At 45.9% G+C, this 24,914-nt stretch overlaps 1 protein-coding gene across 4 annotated transcripts in view; it reads right to left on the minus strand.

The window, feature by feature from the left end:
- The window catches only part of IRS2 (insulin receptor substrate 2), a 46,171-nt gene extending 35,663 nt beyond the window's left edge, over window positions 1–10,508 (minus strand). For 3 of the 4 annotated variants that reach the window (XM_036893755.2, XM_036893754.2, XM_036893757.2), the window contains exon 1: window positions 6,013–10,508. In XM_036893755.2, coding sequence (XP_036749650.2) covers window positions 6,013–9,997 — 3,985 coding nt within the window. In that variant the 5' untranslated portion in view covers window positions 9,998–10,508. The remainder of the gene's footprint in view (window positions 1–6,012) is intronic. The other variant, XM_036893758.2, reaches the window with a different exon arrangement.
- Window positions 10,509–24,914: the final 14,406 nt, after the last annotated feature.

Raw genomic sequence — 24,914 nt, forward strand, 5'->3', positions numbered from 1 at the left:
ATAACTGACTATAATTATACATAAGGTTGTTAAGTTTTAACATGGTTAAAGAACACACTGTTACTCAGTATTTGAATTTCAATTAAGAAAAAAATCCACATCAAGTCTCACAGAGCATGACTGGATGATATATTACAGAACCACATACACACAATATTTCTTTCTGGAAAAACTGATACTCTTTGAAACCAATACTAAAAAAAAAAAAACAAAACAGTATTTACTAAGGGCCATGCATGTGATCATTTACCTTCAAAGTATCTTATGTATCATGATATTTGACCAAATATTCCAGATTTCAGTAAAAGCAGAATAAGCAAGTGATATCTTATAAATCTTGTCTGTGGGCATAAATATCACACACAGCATAAGGAAATGGGGCCAAGTCTGAAAACATGTTTACCTGATCAAGTTTCACAATGTGCTGAACAAGTGACTTTATGCAAATTTAATGTTTCTAGTCCAGTTGAAAAGAAATCAGAACCACTCATTTGACTTTTTGTCAATTATAATCATGCAGTCTTTAAGTTTTAATCCAGCATTCATGCAATGAATCCAACTGGGCAATAATAAGAGCGCCAAGCACAGAAGTATCTTACATTATTTGCACCCAGGGGACAGAATGGTAGTATTAGTAAACAACACATACTCCAACTCTCTGGTCACACTTTCTTTCATGCCTTTTATTTTAGTGCACAGTTAATGTAAGTCTCTGTAGCTATCTAGGAAGAAATCGAATAATCAGTAGCAATTATCAACCTCAGCATTTCCTCTGCCATGAGTATATGACTTCACCAGTTCTCCTGAGAAAAAATCTACCACTGAACTGTCTACAATAATCTACCTTGAATAATTCAAAATAACCACTGCAATCCTGAAGAACACATTCCCACAAATAAAATAAGTGCATAAAGAATGTCCCCCTTTAAATTTGCACAGCCCAGTTTTCATAAACCCCCACTACGTGATAAATAACAGTATATAACTGATAATTTGGGAGGTTCAGAAAACCTTGTTTCCATTTGTTTATTAAAACGCCTTGCCCACCTTGTATAGAAATACACATTCTGTTCCTGTCTGCATTCGAGTCGGCAGAGTTCACCTCACGGTGGCCCCAGGCAAGAACTGGCTCCAGGGGGCGGGGCACAGGGTTTCACTTCCCCGAGAGTTTTCCCCACTCTACTTGGCAATGCAGATAAAGGAGTAAGGTTACATTTTCCCTTCAGTTTCTAAGGTGAAACGGGAACACTTGATTCTATGCTACCCCAAAAAACAAAACAGAAAAACCTCTCCACTTGCCAAATCTGATACGGAAAGTTAACTAGCTCTTGGAACTAGGCTTCTACAGAAAACGCATTAGTGGGAATCTTAACAGAAACCCCATTATACCTGTGCTGTTGGGAAAACTTCTGCAAGTTCTCTCCAGAAGAAGAAAGAGTCATTTTAATACTTAGAGTTCTAAAGGAAATAAAACATTACCTATTAAAATTCCTTTCTGGGGGAGTGGGCCTGTGGAAGAACAAGACAGTCAAACTCTGGGGTGCTCCCCACCCAGTCTGACGGCCACACAGATCGAAACCGTGAGAGTGCCCACCCTAATTACATCAGCCCCGAAGAGCAAAACCCCAGGCCAAACAATGGGCGGTTCAACAACTTCAAGTTTAAGTGTTCTGGTTTTCCTTTAATGCCTCTGCTTTAAGAGACAAAACTCAATTTTTTAAAATGTATATTCCAATCACACGTTTTCCTCCTGACATATCTAGATAAACAAATCAAAAACTTAAAAAAAAAGTAATCAAAAGTATGGTCTTAATACAGTGTCAACATTAGGATCTATGTTCCTGAATTGCTATTTTACTGTGTAATTTAGAACACTACTTTCCTTACAATTGATAACTATCTAAGAAAAAAAATCTCAGGTTAAAGAAGGGAAAAAATGGTTCTTAAGAGATCAAAGGGCAACTAGTGATCAGCAGGAAAGGCACACATTTCTTAAGAAAATAGTGGCCCCATTTTCACACTATGAGTTTTGTTTTGTTTTACCCCCACCCTGCTTTATTTTGTTTTAAATCTAAGAACACCTGCTTATAAAAGTGTCTTTTCTGAATATACTCATGGTTTCAAGGTAATAAGTGTCAACAGCATCACTGGGTTTCTCAGACATTCTTTGGAAGACCACCGTACAGGCTCTGCACGTTTATGACCTCCTGGAACTCCCGGTGGCCCTGTGCCGCGGAAGTGAGAGGGTTATAATTACCCCATTTTACAGGCAGAGAAAGTGAGAAAGAGGGATTAAATGTCTTCCCTCTAGTCACACAATGACTCATTAAGATCAGCAACTAAAAACCCGGTTTCCTGATTCCTGGTTTAGTGTTCCATATACTATGCTTCCTTCTACGAAGTACTATTTTTGTAAAGGTTTCTCTTTCAATAAAGGAAATAGCACAAGTCACGTGACTTTCATTCACGAAAGCCTGTGTGTTCTCATTAGCACCTTGGTTGTTCCTGGGAATAGGGTGGGAGCTGTGTGCATTATCATCTTATTAGGACAAGAGCTAGCTAAGGAAGGCGGGCAAGGCACACAGCAGGGGAAACAAAGGGCATGTGCTCTGCCCGGCACTCTCACTGGGGTTCGAAAAACATTCAAGCACTCTGCTTTAAGACTTCAACAAACAGTTCTTTCAAACAGAAACCGTGATTGTGTGCTTCCTTTGGAAACATTTCTCTTATCCCACAGTGCTTTTACCGAAGGATATGAATAAATAGTCCTTTTATCAGACACAATTTAAATACAGATGCTTTCAGTGTTAATTCTTCTTAATCTGCCTTATACATTCATAAAAACCGATCTCAAAACAATCCCACCACAGAGGAACACTAAGCACATTTTATGATATACACCAATGTATAACCAGGATACAAAAATGTATAAAGCTAATTTTGCAATATAGTCCCTGTTTCCAAACAACAGCACTAACAGATTGGTGAGGTTTTTCTACATACACAGGAACAAAACACACGTTAACCTTCCCCTGCTCCCAAATAAGATGCAGTTACATTTTTATTTGCTCACAACTATATATATATATAGTATCCACACTGAACACATGTATGTACATACCTGAGTTATACTAACTTTCTAACAGTCTCCAGCACGGGATCCTGCCCCATGCCCAATTCTAGTGTAAACAGCTATCAAACATCACGGCAACATTAAGTCTTTGTTACCACTTATGCAAATACCAACCAAACACAAGTGACCCCAAATTATTCCGCTTCAGCATAACTAATATAGTCTTTCCATGAGGAACCGGAGGAGCCTCAGGTGGAGACACATGCCTTACAAGAGCCAGGGCAGGCACTCACCGACCCAGGAAGTTATTTTTCTATTCCATCTTCAAAGAAATGCTTTGCAAGTCCTCCTTCTATAAATCATTTTCTCAAAGGACCCATCTTCTGTGACCTTTCTTATTGCTGAGCACCACAAACAAATTCTACGTGCATGCACAAGTTATAAATGCAAGTGGATGCCCCTTCTGAGTAAAATATTCCCTTTCTGGCTTCACAGACCACAGCTGAGGGTCCACACTGATTAAGATGACATCCTCCTCTCTCTTATTTTAAGGTTCCCTGTGTTCAAATGTGTTTACTAGAAATCCATTGAGCATGTAGTCCTTTTTTAAAAATGTAACTTGGGCAACTGCAGGTATCTATTTTCCTTAAAAATAGCCTTTTTCTTCTTAAAAGGGTATTTACCCTCATGCCCACAGAGACTTTGGAAAATAGCAACCAAAAGTGATTGTTCATCTTTGTTCAGCCAGCCACCATGGTACATACATGCTGCTGTTTTGATTTCAGAATCCTGAATCCTATAGGTCGAAAGGAATTATATCCTGGTGGGAAATCTTAAAACAAGCTAAATTGGGTCTCTAACTAAGTCTGTGTCTGGCAGTTTAAAATTTTCCCTAGTCTGAAAAGAGCATTATATCACACATGAATCATGTTTATGAATGTATCTGCTACTTTATCAGGAAGGCCTTGAATCCTTTTGGGACTGCAGACCAAACTCCAGTTCACTCCCCCTGTTACAAGGAACCCACTCCTGGGGCCTCCTCAATCCAGTCCTGGTTTTTCCCTTCCTACTCCGCTAAAGGCAGTAAAAGGTGTTATGTTCTCAGGCTGTTTTTCTGATTGGAATCAGATTTCAGCAAAATGCACTTTCATGTTCACTATGGCACATACCCATTTGGGCATATCAAGTAAGTTTTTCTGTGTACATATTTTTTGTCCCACTCAATTCCAATTATGCTGGTGCATTTAGAGGGTATCTTGGACAGCCACTAACCCTTCAATGTCCCGACATACTAGCAAGTTTTCAGATGTACCTGTACTGTCTAACTTAACTCCAAGCAAAGTGACCTTCAGCTGAGAGTCATCACTTAGGGGACACATTGTGACAAGTCCCAAATGATTTCTCTGTGACTCTTTTCATCTTCTATGGTTCTGATTAAAAAGCAACTAGCTTTTCCTCTACTGTATTAAGCTAACAAGGTATTTACTCTATAACTAAAATTTTCAATCCCACAGACTAATAGTCCCATGCGTATTATAAAACGCATGCTGGATTTACTTGGCACTCAACTAGTCTGTTTACTTTAAGAAGAGACCGCTTGTACATCCCCAGGCTGTCCTGATCATCACACTGGAGCCCTAGCAGACAGGGGACCTTAGGCCAGCTATCACCACTCTGTGCTTGGGTCCCCACGGCACTTCCACCTTACTAGCAACCCCACACAGAAAGGGCTATAAAATCAGAAACTCTCTTGAATTAACACCCTCCTTATGATGCTCCCCATCATTCAAAGTCTAAGACAGTCAGAATGGGCTGCCAGCTGCAAGGCAATGGCAGCTCTCCCCGCTCACGGCTGTGTGATGAGAACACGAAGAAAGCAGAACCATCCTACCCAATTATTCTTTAAAAGACCTGTGTTGACGTCCTCCACTTTTCTCTAAAGCACTGATTCTGAATCCTGGCTGCTCATCAACAGCTCCTGGGCAGCTCTGAGAGTTGCTGGTGCCAGGGCTCTGCCCACTGGCTGCTTAACTTGAATGTGTCTGGGGTAAAGCCCAATAGGTGATTTCCCCAACCTCCTCAGGTTAGTCTAACCTGGGGCAGGGTTCTCAGAGGATGGTCCCCAACCAGCATCATCAACGTGACCTGGAGCCTTCTCAGAAATGCACATTCTGAGCCACACTCCAGACCCACGGTCTCAGAATCTCTGGGGCTTTACATCGCCCAGCCATCCAGGTTCCAACAAACTGCAGTTGACTCCTAGGTATGCTCACAGCTGAGGGCCACTGCTTGTAAGCTGTGGTTACACAGTGTCACCATTTCAGCCCCTTCAGAGAAAATAATGTCCCGAATGGCAAAGCTCCAACAGCTTTTGTGTCAAGTTGAAATGGTTAACTGTTCCTCGTAGCCGCCACCAAAATGGATGCTCACTCCCTAGGTGACTTTCAGGCCAGTTTTCATGAACTTTGAGGCTCAGCAACAATCAGATAGGGCCCAGCTCCAGGAAAACAAAGAGAAGCTTGGGGCTGCTGCCTGGAAACTGTCAAAGCGTCAGACCCCTCCTAGCACCACCTTCCCACCTCTCAGATCAAGGAGACCGAGATGGGGCTGCTGCCTGTGTGGGGTGGCTGACCTGCAGGCCGGCCTCTGTGTGAACAGAGGGGAAGTAAGGGCTATAGGGAAGAATTGGGGTTGGGCTAAAAAGCAAATCAAAGTCCCAGAGTCAGAAACTTCACACTCAAGCCAAGAACACCGTGCCTGCTCCTGCTCAGGTCTCTGGGGAAAGAGGTGCCAGGAGAGCCAAAAGTTAACAAAAGCAGCAGCCTGGACCGATATTTGGCCGCTCGGATCGCCAGACCAAGGAAAGAAGGTGGCTGCACCCAGGGCCCCTCACCCTCTCCCGCTCTCCCTCCCCCTGCCGCAAGGTGTTGGGGCCTCACCTTTCACAATCGTGGCCTCCTTCAGATGGTGGGACAAGAAGTCAATGCTGGCATAGGTGCTGGCTGGGGGCAGGGCGCCAGGGCCCGGCCCCCCACACACCCCGCCGCTGCTGCCCCCCACGGCGCTGATGAGACCCCCAAGGCTACGGGTCCGGCCCCAGGCGCTCTTGTCTCCCGCTGGCGGGTGCGGATGCGCTTGCGGAGGCGGTGACAGCCCCGGCTCGTCCCTCACGTCGATAGCAATGTAGTTGAGGCCGTTTTGGAAGCCTACGGAGGTCTCCCTGCGCATCGGAGAGCCGCTGCCCCCAGGGCAGCCCACCAAGCCCCCAGGCTGGCCCTGAATCCACGGTCGCGCCTGCTGGGGAGGTGGCGGCTGCAGCTGGCGAGGGGACGTGGGGGGCTCGTCACCCCCACCCAGGGCGCCGCTGCCAACCCCTTCGCTGCTTTTCCTGAGAGAGACGTTTTCCACTGAGGCCGAGTTGTGGCGCTTCGGGTTGTGGGCGAAGGACGGGGACACAGGGGTCACAGCAGTGGTTGAGGAGAAGGTCTCGGAGCTGTGGCGGCGGCGGCCCCCTTGTGGGTCTGCACGGATGACCTTGGCCCCCCGGTGCGGGTCTGGGGGCTGGCTCGCCTGCAGGAAGGCCTCAACCCCAGACACCTGGTCCATGAGACTCAGCCTCTTCACGCCGGACGTGGGGCTGGTCACACGGGCACTTTCCGGCTTCTGGGGGGCCGCGATGGGTTGTGGCGGGGTGGCGGCCACGCCAAAGGCCATCTCGGTGTAGTCACCATTGTCCCCGGGCTCCGAGGACGAAGAAGAGGCAGCGCTGGGGCCCTGGGAAGCAGAGGCGGGGGGCAGGTGGTACAGTTCCCCTGGGGGGGGCGGCGGGGGCGTCTGTGGCTGCAGTGCAGCGGTGGGCGCGGCGGGGCGCGGGGGCAGCGGCGGGTACGGGGAGGAGGCCTCGGGAGACAGGAGGGCGTCCAAGGAGCCCACGGGGTCCGCACCCTGAACACTGGGCTTGGGGGACTTGGGGGAGCTGAAGTCGAGGTTCATGTAGTCAGAGAGCGGGGAGCGTTGCCTGCTGTCGCTGCTCGTTCCAGGGGTGCCCGAGCCCAGGGACGAGGCTGGGCTGCTGGCGGACAGCAGCGACGAGGACGAGGCCGCCGAAGCCAGCAGCGGAGGGGCAGGTGGCGACAGGTGCGCCCCCGCCTCGCCGAAGTCAATGTTGATGTACTCGCCGGGGCTCTTGGGCTCCGGCGGCAGAGGGTACTCGTGCATGCTGGGCAGGGTCTGCAGCCCCTCCAGGGACAGGCGCGTGGGCCGCACCGCCCGGCAGCGCTGGTTCAGGAAGGCCTCCGGGCGGACGCTGCCGCTGGGCCTCCCGGGCGAAGGCACTACTGGGTGGGGGGCCTGGGGGTGCCCACCCCCACCGGCCCCGGCCACTAAGGCGCTGGCCGCCTGCGAGGTCCCCGGGCTGGTCGGCGGCTCCAGCCTCTCCTCTTCCAGGATGCGCCCCACGGGGGAGCTCATGAGCACATACTGGTCCGTGTCCCCATTGCAGGTGTAGGGAGCCTTGTAGGAACGGGGCAAGGAGCTGTAACAGTAGCCGGGGACGCCCCTGAGCATCTCTCCCCCGCCGTGCAAGGCGGCTGAGAAGAAGTCGGGTGGGGTTCCCGAGGTGCCTGCGTCGCTGGGGGACATGTTGAGGTAGTCCCCGTTGGGAAGCAGCTTGCTGTCAGTGTTCTCCACCGACAGCTTGGAACCACACCACATGCGCATGTACCCACTGTCCTCCGGGGAGCTCTCGGCCGGGGAGCTGGCCTTGAAGCTGCCCCCGCTCACCGGAAAGGCCCTGCCGGCTGCAGAGGCGGGCGCGGGCACTGCAGCTGCCGTGGGGGGCAAAGCCGTCGCAGCAGCGCGCGGCTGCAGGATCTGCTTCGGGGCCGACACGCTGGTGGGGCTCATTGGCATGTAGTCGTCACCCCTGCAGCTGCCACTGCCTCCACCCAGGAGGGCCGCGCCAGGGCTCATGGGCATATAGCCATCGTCTGTGCCCAGGTTACTGCTGGAGCTCCTGTGGGACCCGATCTCGATGTCGCCGTAGTCCTCGGGGTAAGGGTGGTAGGCCACTTTGGGGGAGGAGGCGGGGCAGGACGGGCAAAGGCGGCCCGAGCTGCCGGAGAAGGTGGCCCTCATCAGGGTGTACTCATCCAGGGACGCCGAGGAGGGCTGGGGCGCTGGCCGCTGCCGGGCAGGTGTGGTCAGCGAGTAAGTCCTCTTCCTCAGCCCTCTGTCCAAGTCCTGGGCCCCCTCCCCCGAGACTCTGCGGTAGGGGCGGCCACAGTGGCTCAGGGGCCTGTCCATGGTCATGTACCCGTACAGCTCGCCCCCGCCGCCGTCCCTGGCAGGGGGCGTCTCGGCAATGGACTCGGGCGTGTTGCTTCTGTGGCTGCAGAAGGCCCTCAGGTCCCCAGGGCTGGAGCCGTACTCGTCCAGGGACATGAACCCGGGGTCGCTGGGGGAGCCCGAGGCCGAGGCGCTACCGCTGGAGGGCCGCTGGCTCGTGGGATGATGCAGGGGATGCTGTAGGTGCGGGTGCGGGCCCGGAGGCGGCGGGTAGGAGCCCGAGCCGTGCCCACTGCTGGACGACAGGCTGCTGGGGCTGGTGGCGGCCGGCGGCGAGTGCGCCACGGGCATGGACATGGAGCGACTGTGTTGCAGGGCGCCCCCTGCCGGCGCCAGCGGCACCTTGCTCCCGCGGCCGCCGCAGCCACCGCTCAGTGTGTGCGAGCGGCTCAGGGGCGCGCGCACCGGCCCCGGGCTCAGGGGGCTCCCGGCCACCGACACCGGCCTGCCGCCCGCCGCCCCGGCTCCCGCCGCCGCGCCGCCATCGCCCTCGCTGGCCGTGCGCACCCGGCACGAACTGCACTTGGCGGCCGGCGGCGTAGCGGCCAGGCTGTCCGTGCGTGAGCGGCGCACCAGGCCCGTTTGGCTGGGGGGCAAGTTGACCAGGTGGTGGTGGCGGCGCGCGCCCGGGACGCTGATGGGGTGCGTAGCGGACGACCCGGACGACTGGCTCTTGCTGCGCGGCCGGAACTCGAAGAGCTCCTTGAGAGCTTTCATGGCCTCCAGGATGGTCTCGTGTATATTCTGAGCCACCACCGAGTCGTCGGCCTGCATCCACAGCTCGCCGGGGCCCGTAACGGCTGAGCGGCCCACCTCGATGAAGAAGAAGCTGTCCGAGTGGCCGCAGCGGCGGATATTCATGAGCTGCAGCGTCACCGACGGCTGCTCACAGTTGAGCTTCACGAAACCGATGGTGCGCGCCGACAGGCACAGCCGGTACACGCCCGTCAGGTTCTTGCTCTGGCCCAGGCCCTTGGGCTTCAGGTTCACCTGCCACACCTCGCGGTAGGCAGCCGTGGCGGGCGCCACCAGCCCGTAGCTGTCATCGGCCGCGGCGGCGCCTGCCGAGCCGCCCAGGGCGCCGGGCAGGGAGGCGCTGCAGGACGCGGCGGTGGCGGCGGCGGGGGGCGCGTCGCCGGCAGCCGCGCGGCCCTCGCTGACCAGGTCGGTGAGCGCGCGGTACCAGCCCTCCTGCTCCTGCTCGTTCTCGGCCGCCACGGCGAAGTACTCGTCCTTGGTGTAGAGGGCGATCAGGTACTTGTGCTTGGCGTCGGCGCGCTTGTTGATGTTCAGGCAGCAGTCGAGCGCGATGACCCGCTTTGGGGCGCCCGCCTTGCTCCGCCACTTCTTCTCGCTCTCGTAGTACTCGAGCCGCGGCGGCTGCAGCGCCGGTCCCCCGCCCGCCGCCTCGTCTCCGCCCGCGCCGGGCCCGCGCAGCACGAAGAAGCGCTTGTGGCCGTGCTTCTGCTTGCGCAGGTAGCCGCACTTGCGCACGCTCTGGTTATTGTTGTTGTTATTGAGGTTGGGGCCGTCGCCGCCCGCCGGCGCGGGGAGCGCGTGCCGCGGCGGGCTCGCCATCGCGGGCACTTCAGGCCGCAGCCCCGGCCCGGCTCGGCTCGGAGAGGCTGGGGAGCGAGGGCGCGGGCGGGGCTCCCTCTCCCCGCGCTCGCCCGCCGGAGCCCGCGTCCCTCGGGCCCGGAGCCGGGAAGGTTCGGAGGCCGGGGAGCGGGGCGCCCGGCAGCGCGCGGTGGCGCAGCGCCCTTCGCGGCCCGAGAGGATGCCCGGCGCGGGCGGCGGCCGCCCCTGGCCCGGCCGCCCGCGGCCTCTGCCTCCCGGGCTCCCGGGCGGCGCCTGGGGACTTGCTGGCTGGGCCGAGAGTCGGGGTCTCCGAGCCGCGGGGCCGAGCCTAAGGCGCGCGCGGCCGCACTGGTCCTGCCCCCGCGCCGCGTTGCGGGGCGTCGGGCTGCGCCCAGGCACTCGGGGTCCGCGCCGCTGCCGGGGCTCCTGCTGCCAACGGCGACCCGGGCTCGCCGCGGTCCCCGCCGCACAGTGAGTAACACATCGCGCACCGAGTGACTGAACTAAGAAGAGCAAAACAACATGTGACTCGGCGTTACGCAGGCACACACGGCGCGGCCGCCCCGCCCCGCCGCCCGCATTGGCGCCGCGCCCCCCGACGGACGGTGCGCGCGACCAATGGGCGTGGGCCGTAGGCGGGGCAGGCCGCGCGCCCCCGCCCCGCCCCTCTTTCTCCCCGGGCCGCGTTTCCCGCCGTCCCCTCCCCCTCTGCCGAGGCCGCAGCCGGGGCGGGGTGGGGGCCGGCCCGAGCCTCATTAATCAGAGGCTCGTTGTGGATGCTGGCGGAGGAGATGCCACCCAGGGCGGGAAAAGGGGCGCGCAGGAGGGGCGGGGGCAGGCCGCCGCGCGGAGGGCCCTACCCTCCCGCCGTGGACTCAATTAATTGGGCTCAAGCTTCCGCCGGGGAGGGGGTGGGGTGGGGACACTGCCGGGGGCTGGGACCCGCGGAGATGAAGCGCGGAGACCGCCTGCCGGGGTTGGGCGCAGAGGAGGGGGCCCCAGCCCCGCACTCGAGCGCCGCATCGCCCCGCCGCCGCCCCACTCGCGGGGGGCGAGAAGTGGCAGTGAACTTGGCTGCCCTTTCTCACCCCCTCCCGCCGACGCACACACTTCAGCGAGCGGATCGGCGCCTAAACTCAGAGTGGGCGCGCGCCCGCCCTCCGCGACGGGCTTGCGCCTGGGTGGTGCCCGGTGCCCGGCCCGCAGCTTGTTTACGAGCATCACATTAGTCACCGGTGTGCTCGGGATCGATAGCAGCTTGCTGCCCTTCGCCGGAGGAGAGCGGGGTGCCGCAGGGGCGCAGGCGCGACACCCCCAACCCCGGGCAGCGCTGGCCGCGGTTGGCTCCCGCGGTCCCACCCGCTCGGGGGCGCCCTGCTCCCGCCCCCGGGTCGTGGGCTCTTCCGGGGCGTCATCGGCGCCATTCACTTGTCAGGTTCTCGGGAAGTTGAAATCGAGTGTTTGGGATGTAATAGGAGAAAGAGGAGGAGGACGAGCAGGCGTAGAAAAATGCAGTTTCCATAGTGCCGGGAAGGGGGCGGGCTCCAGCGAGAAAACAGCCCCGGGATCCGCGTCCCCGCGGCGGGGAGCCCTCCTCCCACCAGCCCCTCTGCAGCGCGCTCCGCGGCGCGGGAGGTGGGCGGCCCCGACCTGCGCGCCCTGCCCTGGCAGCGGCCGCCGCGGTGAAGATGCCCTTGAAGAAGCGCTCGAATTTTTACAGCAACATGGCTTTTGAGACTTTCCAAGTCCATTACAAATAAGGACCCATACAGTCGCATCCCCCAAATGTCAAAAGGGTAAATGAAGAGAGGGTGGGAAGCTTCTGAGTTCAGATGGGAGCAGGATGTGCGTCTTGCAGAAACTAAGAAGGCTAGCAAAAGCCCTTGCCCTTTTTTTTTGAATTTGTGTCTTCATGAAATAATTTGAAAATAATGTTGGTTATTTTTTATTAAGGAACTTAGCCTTTGAAATTTCCTCTATAGTATATAAAAAGGAAAGGGTGATATATATTTAACGTGTGTAAGAATGTGCCTGAAGAATTCTAATTAATATTAGGTGCCAAGAGAGCCCTCCTTACACGAGGATCATGGCCTATTTTGTCTTTTCTTTTTTGTCATGTATACAGTTATGATTATTGATGAGTAACATAAATTTGGAAAGACTAATCAGTGAGGCAACTATAATGAAATTTGCTTCAAGAGGTATATTTAAAGTCAACCCTCCATTTCAAACCATGCTGTGAAAAATAATACTTCCAAAAATGTTTTCAGTGTATGTGTGTGTATGTGCATGGGTGTGTAGGTATGTATGTGTATGATGGTGTGTGCTTGGGGGCACCACCTTTATGGACATTGTACTTTGGTTTTCTATTCTTTTTAGATCTTGTTGCCCTTTCTATGTTAACAAATGTTGCCTCACAGTATGTTTGCTCAGAAAGGAGAGATGAAGGCATTCTTGGAGCTTGAGGAAAAATGTGGCCCACTTTTGGCTTTGTGGTGACTTCCATCTCTCTTTACGAGGAATGGAAACGGGTCAACCTTGTGCTCTGTAACCCTGACCAGCAGGCAGTGACCATGGGGCAGCCTCTTTTCAGCATCACGGGATGATCATGAGAAAGTATATTTTGCAATTGTTTCATTCTTTTCTTTTTTGGCTTTTCCTATAAAATTAGATCTTCGTATATTCACTTCAGTATTACTTGCTGTGCCCATCAGATGTTAGCAAGTGTCACCCATGGCATGCCTGTCCTTTCCCTTCGGGCTATTCCAGTGTCAAATGCCAGCACTCAAGTTAAGGTGTCAGAGCTCTCAGCTGGTAGTTGGCACCTTCCGCATGTGCTGCCTGCCTCAGTCACCAAGTTAGGGGCACAAGGGGGAAGTGTGAGAGCCGTCATCTATGGGAGTGGTTTTCTCGTACCACAAAGATCACAAATTCCCTACAGCAAAACTGCAAACTAATTGTCATTCTCGAGACCTAAAACTCCTAAATGCAAGTGTGGGAGATACACTTTCCATTCTCATTAGGAAGTCAGTACAGGACCCTGAAATTAGAGGGACTGCAGTCATCTTCCTCACCAAAGAGTGTGTGGGCTTTCTCCCTTTCTATTGCTAAATAAGCTATTTATTTATTAAAAGCTTGTTCAACACCTTGTGATTTTCCCAACTGTTCTCCCATACTTCTTCAGCAAAAGTCAACTAATAACATCTGCCAACCTGCTCTCTGCACAGGGCCGGCTACTGCTCACATGGCCTCTTGCCAGCAAGCAGCCTAGAGATCTTCCCTTGGAAGTTCTCTTTCCTTTCACGGATAACAAAATGGTGCTGTCTTTCAGCAAGGGGTGTTTTTATTCGATTGTTTTGCTTTGGGTTTTTAACATGGAATCATACACAATCATTCTTACAGTAGTAAGATATTTATAATAGTAAGTAAATACAAGTATTTAATAGCAGTTATTTAAGTTTATATTTATTGAATATAAATCATTAACATATTTAATCATTATTTAATAGTGAATCATTAGTTAATTAATAATTATTAATTTAGTAATAATTTAATACTTAAATATATTTAATAATAAATACAATAGGAAGCATCCTTAATTCTCTTTCCTGTTTTATGTAACAAAGGCATATGTAAGATAAAAGCAAGTAGATAATAGGTAATACTGCAGTTTTCGTGGGTTTTTTCTTTTTAATTCTTAACCCTGTAGCTGTTTGACAGTATTTTCTATCTAGAGGGCCTCTGAAAACTGTCTGTGCGGATCGTTATGTGGAGTACTATGTGGCCACTTAAAATAGCTTTAATTCAAAACCTACTTGTCAGAGACATATTTAGTATTTAAAAGAATGGCAACATTTCATCATATTTCACTTTATTAAATGATGACTTTGAGTAGCTCTTTTAATAAATTTGCCTTTCTCTGATGAATGAACCGTGCAAAAACAGACTTTTCCCCATCTAAGATTCATAAGGGGCCTTCCTGCACTTTAGCTGCTAGTTGTTTTTTCTTTTTTTCACAAATGTATTTGCTAATATGTTTCAACTGAAATTTCACAAGAATTTTGTAACATGCTAATTTTGTGCAACAGAATGATTTACTTGAGAAAATGTAACTGCTGTTTGGCTCTTTATTATCTATGAATGGCATTCCAAATGTCTAAAGATTCAAGATTTGTTAATAGATTGTATCAGTTCCTTGGAAATTGTAAAGGCTTTCAACTTTATTTATTTTGCTCATTAAAAATACTGATATATTTTCAATGGCTCTTAAGTATTCATTCAGGGAAGAGGGATTTTCTAAAATAAATGACTATTTCATGTGCATATATACAGTGGAGCAAACTGCTATAACTTTTAAAATAATAATTCTGAAAGGTGTATGAAAGGAATTAATACTGCTTAGAAAATCCTTCATTTGTGTAGTAGGCACAAGTTCAGCTAACTCAATATTCAAAACATTTTCTTTTTAAATATAATTATGTCAACAAAATTTAAACATATAAACAACCAATTACAAAGTGATTGTAATCAGTAACTGCAATCAGTAACTTAAAATTCTTATGAATTCACCTTTGGACTTTGTTGTTTGAATTTTGAGAATGAATTTCTAGATTAAAAAATTTTCTCAAGAGACATTCCATGGTTGAAATAAAAATTTCATATTAGACTCTATAACATTATTGAATCATAAAAACAAACAAAGGGCTCTTCCTTAGAACATCCCTCTTCCTTGGAACGCTTGGCCCTGTAATACAATATGTTCATGTCGTGCGTGACTAACTCGATGCTGTGTGTAGAGCTCGCTAGTAATATTCTAGCTGCTTGGTTAAAACTTTTTGTTGCTGCTGTTTTCTGTCAGTGCAAAACAAAACTGTGTCCTTCTCAATCTGTAGATCATGAGCAGATGTCATTTTTAAAAAGTCTCTAAAATGACACAGCTTTATTTTCTAGGAGAGGGAGGCGGACTAGCAGTTAGGAGGGCTGGGAGCATCGCTGACCAGAGACAAATATCAGGAAGGGGAAAGATCAGTTGGTGTGCACCCACCCCACCTTCTGCCATAGGAGCAAGTTTCTGCCCTGTTTCTGTAAGCTGCTCAGGAGGTAAAGATGACGCCAGCACCCTGCTTTTCGCTAGAAGCTGTATTGTTTTGTGAAACTGGATTGTAGTCAGAAACCTTCCACTTTCCTGCAGTTCATATGCTGTTTCTAGGCTTGCCTTTGAGTGTTTTCTAGAGTTGTTTTGAAATCCAACCTAAAGATAACAGAGGAAATGTGACCGGCTTTTGTGAATACTGCCACCAACTGGCAATGTTTCTTCCTGAGGCAGAACTGGGCTGTCTTTTAAGGGTGTCACAGCCACGGTAGTGGCTGTTTTTGTAGAAAGCTGGTTACAACCTAACATACATATGCGTTGTACAAATCTTTAAAGAACTTGATAGAGTCAATTTGAGATAAAAGTTGTTGGTTACAACCTAACATACATTTGCATTGCACAAATCTTTAAAGAATTTGATAGAAACAATTTGAGATAAAACAAGGAAATATTGATAATGAATAACTAAGAGTGGGAGATCCGGTGACAAATGAGAAGTGGATACATTTAGCTTAAGACATTTTTTTTATGGTTGAGTAAGTATCAAGCTAACATGTTCACATTCTCTAATATATTTTATGTATCATTTGCATATTTACTTACCAAGAACAGCTATTGTATAAAAAATGTATGCCAATGTCCATTTAATATTTTAGAAAACTATCTAGCCAACAAAATAAAAACAAACAAGAATCCAAACTCAGGATTATTCTGGAATGTTCACTAGAGCAAACATATGAGTTACAATTAAGATTTGTGTGTCTTGCAAGCAAATTTTTTTATCATCGCCGTTAAATTGACCCATCAGTCTCACATTTGTTAGGAATAAGCCACTGTCATCTTCAGAGATATTGAAATGCAAAATTTGAAAAAGTATGGATGGGAAAAATTAATAGGATTTGTAAAGCTATAAAAAAATTTTAAAAAACAATAAATAACAAATGGCAGTTAATAAGTGTCAAATATGGCTAACTTTTTGATTAAAATAATTTGAACTTATGTACTCATGATTTTTTTATTGACTCTGAATGTGTAAGATACGTCTTCCCTCTTAATTGGTTTAGGTCAGTCTTCAGGCAATACTAATAGAGATACTCAAGTTAGTGATGGTATTTAGAGCTAAGTTATCTAACTAGAGCGAAGGGCTCAGAAGACTTGTTACCAGACATGTTCTTCAAGTACTTTTATTTGTGGATGAAAAAAAAAGCTGATATATAAAATAACAGTACCTAGTGAGAGTAGTTTATCACTGTGTTCATATAAGTTATGGCATTTGATTCTTACCATTCTGTGGGATGAACAAGAAATCTGTCCCCCTCCATCATGCCAGTGTTATAAATATATGATTCTGTAACAACTGAGAATAGAAGTCATATCTTTTAATTCCCCTCCTGGTCAGTCCTTACTGACCTGTCCTGTGAACCCATATGAAATGTTCAAGAAGAATGGTTAGCTATTTGCCTGTGCACTACCCTTCTTGCCTTATTTAGAACACTTATGATACAAACGATATTAACTAAACTAAATTGATTTGAGGAAACAGGGATTAGTGAGGTCCACAAGAAAATAAATAAAGCAACCAGTGAAAGTAAAGCTGATGCCACTTATTGTTATTTCCTGCTGACTGTTGAGCGTTAAATGGAGATTTCAGTTCAGATAAACACATTCTAAGAATTACTACTGGAAGTGTAAACATCAGCCTGCACTTTCTGTTTGCTAGTTCTTTATTAAGATGTCAGCCTACTGTCTTGCTGAGAAAAAAATAGGAATTATATATTGAAACTTTCTCAAGGTTGCATTTTATATGGCAAGAATGTCTTTTTTAGGTAGTAAATAGCAAGAATTAGAGACTTATTTGTCACTGCTACTGAAAAGCACACCAAAAGTGACATATATTTTGAGACTTAATAATTTTCTGTTTTTATTTTGGTACATTTGTAACTGATTTTAAAACTTCTACACACTACAAGTGATGACAATTTCAAAATTACTCATATCCTTTACAGTATAGATTAAGAAGGAAATAAATATGCAGGCAGTCATTCTGTCTTGTTGTTTAGAGTCATATTTTTTAGCTATAGTATAATAGAAAAGTAGGGCAGGTGAATTTATATCTCCCTCAAAGTACAAAAATTAGCAAACATTTAATTACTAAATATGTGTTAAGCCTCAAATTATATTTTAAGAATTATCTAGAACATAGCTCTGTGTCCCTTTGGCTTTCTAGCTATACAATCAATAAGGCACTATTTTGCTTAAATGATTTATGTTTGAGAAATTTCTTTCTTGTACCTTTTGCTACAATATTGTCTCATAATTTGGAAACAAAAAGTATGTTATAACCATCTTCTGGCATCTCTCTTAATTTCATTAATGCTTTATTTCAATTCATAATGTTGCTATTTTAACTTCTTCTTACTAATAATATGTGGTAGAGAAATGTTTTTCATCTTTGAGCCTAGGAAGTCACCAAAGTATCTCATCACATCAGATTACATATTCAGGAAAACTGCAGGACAAGTGATATGAACATAAAATAAGAAAACAAGAACTGAATTTTGTCTTGGTTAAATAGAACAATCTTCTGATTTAAATTTTGTTTGCCCTTAATGGGCACAAATGAGAGCAAGTAGTGAAAGGTAAATTGAGGCAACTTTGAAACTAATCTCGTTTTAAAAATCTTTTTATTTTTTTGATGTTAACTGTTGAGCAGTTAGCATTGAAATTCGTTTCCCCAGGATCCTGAGAGTGGTTCTGGGGCCTCTGCCACCCCCACTGTGGGGGGGGGGGTGCAGGATGGTGTGCCCCACCGGGGGCAATGGTCCTTCACTCCCATCCCACGTCAGTCAGAGCAACTCCACTTGTGATGGTACTGAAGTCCCTGTCATTCATTTCAAAATATCCCTTAGATATAGTTAAATTTCTTAGATATATTCCTAGCTGCTGCTTAGTCTCATTGCTGTTTTCCAGTGCTTTCTTTTCCTTCAAGTTATTAAACAAGGTCACTTTTCTCTCTTCTAAATGCTGTTTGCTAACTTCATAAGGAGGGAAACCCTATTCTGTTTTCCCAGGTTTGTTTTCTGGATGGTGTTGCTAGTCATGATTGGATTACAACTTCAAACATAATAATGCATAATTAAAACACTTTAGTGATAATAACCAAGTGCCCATCTTATAAATAAGGCACATCCATTTGAAAGAAGTCAAGGATGCCTAAGCCCCAGTGGAGGCTTTCCAAGTTATTAACTGGATGCGTCTCAGAGACTAAAACCAGTAATGTCTCTAAATTTCTTTTCATGGAAATTTGTCTTAATCAGCCAAGCATTAGTAATTCTACTCAGTCTATTTTTAGGTTAAGTTTTTTAAAGCCAGTGTTTTGGACTACAGATCTAGGGGCTATACACTTAGTATAGAGTGATACTGAATAGATGATTCCCAGTTATATTATCTGCTGATAAATTCATTTAATCCAACAAAATATCCAATTCTAGCAAATTTATCAATATGTTTCAAGCATCTACTTTGTGCTGGACACTGTGTGTGATGACGAGGGCACCCAAATGCCAATCTACATGGCCATCCAGCTGTACCTGCTTCCCTGGGTCCCTCTAGCACCCACACCTTTCACTGGGTAGGTGAAATATGCAAGTCCCTGGCCTCCCTTTAGGGTTAAGGGGCAAGGTTGTGGCTTCCTACAAGACCAACAGCTGGCTTGTTTCATTCCTGTTACAAAAGAGGTGGACTCCCTAAGCCCAGCACATCAGCTGTGGAAACCCGTGGCAGGGGTAACCTCCATGGGCCTCTCCGTGCCACCCCCGGGCTGCCTGGGGGCAAGAGGGGCAGAAGCAGGTCATGCTGTTTCAAGTCTCTGACCCAATAGGCTCCCGTCCTCGGCCAGCATGCACGTCATGCTGCAGGCTAACAGATTAGCTTGTAAGGAAAGTAAGGTGAAATCTGAGACCCTTACAGTCCCTCAGGAAGCTTGATGTCTAGCGGGAGAGAGAGAAACCTATGTGCAAATAGCCAAATCAAGGGCCAGTCATGTTAAGTACAGAAATAGATCCAATTACATAGGGGAAATTAGTGAACTATAAAGTTGGCATTTTACTTCATGGGGGAGAAGATAGATTATTCAATAAATGAGGTTGGCATACCTGGAAACTATATCTGAAGACACATTAAATTTGGATCCCTGCCTCCCTAAAATGTCAGTTGAATCAAAGATTTAAATAGTAAAACATGAAACTATGAATCTTAGGAGAAAATGAAAGAAATACTGATAAATTTGACTTTCTGAAATAGAATTCTTTGGGGAAAACACAGTAAAAACAGAGCAAAAAACAAAAAGTCAAAGAGCAGAAAGCAAACTGGGACAAAATCACAGCCAATATCCCAGATGATGTGCTAATTATGTATTTATTTAATACCTTAAGGGCTCTTGTAAGAAAATAATAAAGAGAACAAAAACATAATATAAAAATGGGTGAAGGATCTGAACAGAAACGTCACAATAATGAAACAAATATAAGAACATCTTAAGCCTATGAAAGCTTGCTTAACCTTTCCCATAATAAGATAAATACAAGTTAAGACCACAGAGTGGTACAGTCATTCATCTATCAGATTGGCACAGATCAAGAAGTTTGATAATATAGCATGTTCGCCAGATTGTCAAGAAAAGTTCCTACACAGGCAGCTGGAGGCACAGCCTGAAGCCTCATCTATGCAGGGCAGTATGACTATCAGAATGACAACTGCCCTCATTCCTTCACCCATAATTTAACTTTTAGGAATTACTTGTGCAGACATGAGATGACTGATTTTCTGCATTACTGATTGGAATAGAAACTTATACACATATGTGAAGTAATACATGTGGAAATATCTTCATTACAGCCTTGTGTGGAGCAACAAAAATTTGGAAGCAAGTTGAATGCCAAGAAATGGGGACTGGTCAGGTTATATCTATATATGTATATATATATTAGTTTGCAAGAAAATATATCTGCGGTGTTCCTAGACATGACTTGATTACAACTTCAAACATAATAATGCATAATTACAACATTTTAGTGATACTAACCAAAGTGCCCATTTTAGAAATAAGGCACATCCATTTAAAAACCTGCAGGAGGTAAGAACTATAGAAATACATAAACAAATGCTACGTAACTGCCCGTGAATGTGTCAGCTCCAGGTAGGTTGCCCCATAATCATTTTGAGGCCACCCTACAAGATGGGAATATAAGTTGGAGAAGAGTGTGTAGAGTGCTACCATTTTTATGGAAAGGAAATGTGTGTGTACGTGCACAGACGTCAGGAAGCACACTCACAAAGCAGGGAACAGCGCAGACCTGGCTCTCTGGGGACAAACAGTGATGGGGGGGACAGGACTCACATTCCACCAAGTTCCTTTTTGGATCTTCTGGGTTTTACATATTCCAAAAGATGTTCCTATCTCAAAAGGAAGAAGGGAAGGAGGGTAGAAGAGAAAGGTAGAGGACATGAAGAAAAGAGGTCAAGATGAGTATGTACACACGGACTGCTGACGTTCCAACATTAGGGTGCAGAGATCCCCGGGGTGTGGTGGCCTCCCCCATAAATCAAGGCGGCTTTGTGCAGGTGAGCACTCACTTTAAGTCACCTGGGTGCACCTGGAAAGAAGGCATTGGGGTCGGGCATTAAAAGCGTCTGAAGGAAAGCTGTGATTTGATTGCCTAAGAGGCTTTTCACCCCCAACCACACAATCATGTCATACAAACACACATTTCCGCTCTGCTGGATGCACCCCCACCCCACGCAGTCTCATGGCGCAGGTGCAGTTCGTGGGACTTGAGGGAGGGGTCTCATATAGGTGCTGTTAGAGTAATAACTGCTTATTGTGGAAAACTTTTAGACTACAGAAAATGAATAGAAGAAAATAAAAATGAGTTATAATTGTACCACCCAGAGGCAACCATTGTTAGCGCTTTAAGGACTTTCTTGGCCATCTTTTTATAAGCATATGTTATTGTGCAAAATAGAAACCATACTGGCTATGCAGATACTAATCTACTTTAAAAGTTTTTCAATGTCATCAGTTTCTTAGAACATGACTTTTTACGGCTACATGCCATTCCTCCAAGCAATTGTACCATGATTCATTTAACCACTGTATTAACACTTGCCCAATTTTGTTGCTGCTAATTTCTCACTATTAAAAATTAAACTTCACTGATGAAACTCTATTATATGGTGTTCTTTCAGTAATCAGGTCATCATATATCCAGTTATGCAAGCTAGAAACCTACCTGGCATCCTTGCTATTGCACTCACACTCCTTTCCCTACTTGCTGCAGAGCCCGTCAGCTTTCCATCCAAATATCTCGCAAATCTATTCACTTCTTTCCACCATCACACATTTCTGTGTTAGTACCTGGCTTTTAATATTTTTGAGTTCCTTATTGGCCACGTAATATACTAGGTACTTATTATCTTCTTTATTTTCCACACTTACTCCAAGGGGCAGATACTGTCTCCTCTTTCAACTTTCCTCTCACATTTTTGATGGGATTTTGTTTTGTTTCTATCTTAAGAATTTTTTTACATTATGTAACATAGTGCACGCATGCAAAAGAATATTTAGCATATATGCCAATTATGAATAATAATTTAAAATAAGTAAACTAAGCTCCAAGTTTAATACATCGAACATTACCAATATTTTGAAGTCTGTTGATTAATCTTACCACAATCCTAAGTTTTATTATTCTTTGATAGCCCTTATGATTTTACCATGTGTATATGAACCTAAATAGCATGTTACTGTATTTTCCTTGTGTTTAAAATGTATACAAACATGATCATACCGTTTGTATTCTTCTGCAATTTGCTTATACCCAACATATTTTTATTAAGATATAATCCACATACCACAAAAATGTACAAGTCAGTGATTTTAGCACATTCACAAACTTGTGAAATCATTCTCACTATCCAAGTCCAGAAGATTTTCATCACTTCAAAAAGAAACCTGGTACCCTAACAGGGGTCGCGCCCCACTCTCTCTAACCATCGCCAGCTGCCAATCTATTTCCTGTCAGTGTTCAGCACTACATTTTTGAGAGTCATTGATTATGTGAATACATCGCTGTAGTTTGTTTCCACTGGAGTGAATATGTCACAATTTTTCACTTCTGCCTGTGGAAATTTAAGTTATTTGTAACTTCTTTTTGTTTCAATATTACTTTTTTTAAGTGTGCTTATCAAATAATCATTCACAGTTAAAGTACTGTTTAACAGTTACTTATACCTACATATATATACTTACACACACTATTTTGGACACAGAAACAGAATTATTGCTCTTCATTCTAGCCATCTTCAATTTTAATGCATATTTATTTTCCAAGGTGAGTGTACAAATTAAAAAGTCCATCCGCAGGGTACCAATGACTTTTTTAATTTTCCTGTGTGTATGGGTGTAAAATAGCATCTCTCCCCTTTCATTTTTATTTCCCCACAGCACCTAATGCACTGAAGCATCTTTTTATAACTTTGTTGGTTATTTATAGTTCCTCTTCTGTAACGGAAATACCAAGCTTTGGCTCACTTTACCAATGGGTTGCTGGTTTTTTCTCACTGATTTGTAGGAGTTTTTATGTATATATCTATATTCCAAGTACTAATGCTTTATTAAAAATGTGTTCTCCAGATTCATTATTGCGTCCTCATTTTCTTTATGCTGTCTTTTTGAATAAGCAGTAATTCTGAATTTTAATGGAATCAAATTTATCAAACTTCCTTTGTGCTTTTTGTATTGTTTTAAAAACTTTTCCCTACCCCTAAAGTCACAGGCTTTTATTCCTATATTTCCTTCCTCCCCTCCTTCCTCCTTCCACCCTCCCTTCCTTTTTCTTTTTCTTTTTCTTCTTGGCACCAATTCACCCACATTAGTTCACCTGTTTGGTGTAGGGTGTGTGATAGGGCTTCGCTTGTTCTTGTTCTCTCAGAAGCATGTTTTGATTATTTGGCTTTTCCCCACTGGCCTGAATGAGCACCTTTCGGATAAACAAATCTCCACATTTATACAGGGGAATTTCTGGGCTCTCTCTCTCTTTTCCACTGTTCCCTTATTCCTCTGCCAATACCACACTACTGTATTTTATTAACTCACCTCACTGTCTGCTAAAATTACTAATTACTAATTACTGTATTTTATTAACTCACCTGTCTGCTAAAACATTTCCTTCACCTTCCTCACCAGGAGTGTTTGCATATTCCTAAGCCTATTCCTTATGTGTTTTAGAATCAGCTTGACAAATTTAATGAAACCTCAGGTTGAAATTTAGATGAATTTGGGGAGATGGGGCTTCTTTAAGACTTTAAGTTCTCCTATCTATGAAAATGGCACATCTCTCAGTCTATTGAGGAGATTTAAATTTTTCTTTTAATAAAGTTAAGTTTTTATTCTTTAATTTTCCCTATATAGAGAGTTTAACCATATTTTGTTAGATGTATTCCTAGCACCTTGTATATTTTATTGCTATTCGGAATAGCACCTGCACAAAAAAAAAATTACATTTTCTCTCGAGTATAGAAATCAAATTGAGTTTTAATCAATTACCTTAGAGCCAGCAATTTTTTCAAACTCTATCATTAATTTAAATAATTTAAAGATGTTTGGAGGGAGTTTCTTTATAGATAGTATACAAGTAATGGGGTTTTTGTGCCTTCCTTTCAAATCCTTACTTGATCACTTTTCTCATCTTACTGGACTGTCTAGAGCCCCGGCACCTGCTGTAAGGACATCCTCATGATTCCTGAAAGGGAACATTCTAAATTCTACCACTTGGCACAATGTTTGCTCTAAGAATTTGGTTGATTCCGTTTTTCCAGTTGAAAGAAATCCTCCAGTATTCCAATTAGCTGAAAGGGATGTGAACCTTCATCAAATATTTTTTAGCACCAACTGAGGTAGTCAGGATTTCTAGTTTAACTTACTCGTAGGGCAAACTACATTAATCGATTCTCAAATTTTAAACCAAATTTGCATGTCTGGAATAATCTAACCCGGTCATTCTTTTACTTCAGGACCCCCTACAAGCAGACTGTGACAGAGGTGTCCGTGTTTGGCGATTCTAACATTTGATTTGGTGTCTGTGTGCGTCTGTTTGTTGTCAGTGTGCCTGTGTGTTTAAGTGGCCTTCTCTCTCCTCGAAGGGCACTTCTTCTTCATGTTCATCCTCTCACTGAGCGTGGCTCTTGGAGTCTCTGGCTATAGGAGAAGGTCCAGCCAGACTCTCCCTTCCCAAGAGCCTTAGGTGTGTTCGTCTGCCTCTTTGTGGATTTTAAAACCAAAGCACAAAATCTCAGAACACTGGCAGGTGCCTCTGTGAGCCGCTATTCATGGCACTGGCTCACCAATAGATTCTTGCCCATTTTCTGTTGTCCCTTGGGGATTTCTCTTACTTTCTTGCAAGCTCATTATGAACTTAAAGAGATGTGGATTTTTATTTTATAACTTGTAAGTATTCTATAGCAGAAATTTTTCAGGATATCAAATCTGTAAGTTTGCCAGAAAGGGAAAACCAGAGGCTTTCAAATTATTAAATTCAATCTGGAAGTCTTTCAATGGTTTATTTCTTTGTTTTTTACTTAGAACTTAGAACTATTTTTATGCATATTCTTTAAACACCATATGATGTGAACATCTTTATCACCCCAAAAGATAACAATACTAAAAGAATATATAGGAACAAAGTTACTTAACATTTTAAAGATCCTGAACTCTAAAACAAGGATTTCTTTCCTCAATAAGTTATATGTGAATGGAAAATTATTTGC

The sequence above is a fragment of the Manis pentadactyla genome, chromosome 17 (assembly GCF_030020395.1).
Source record: "Manis pentadactyla isolate mManPen7 chromosome 17, mManPen7.hap1, whole genome shotgun sequence".
NCBI lineage: Eukaryota > Metazoa > Chordata > Mammalia > Pholidota > Manidae > Manis > Manis pentadactyla.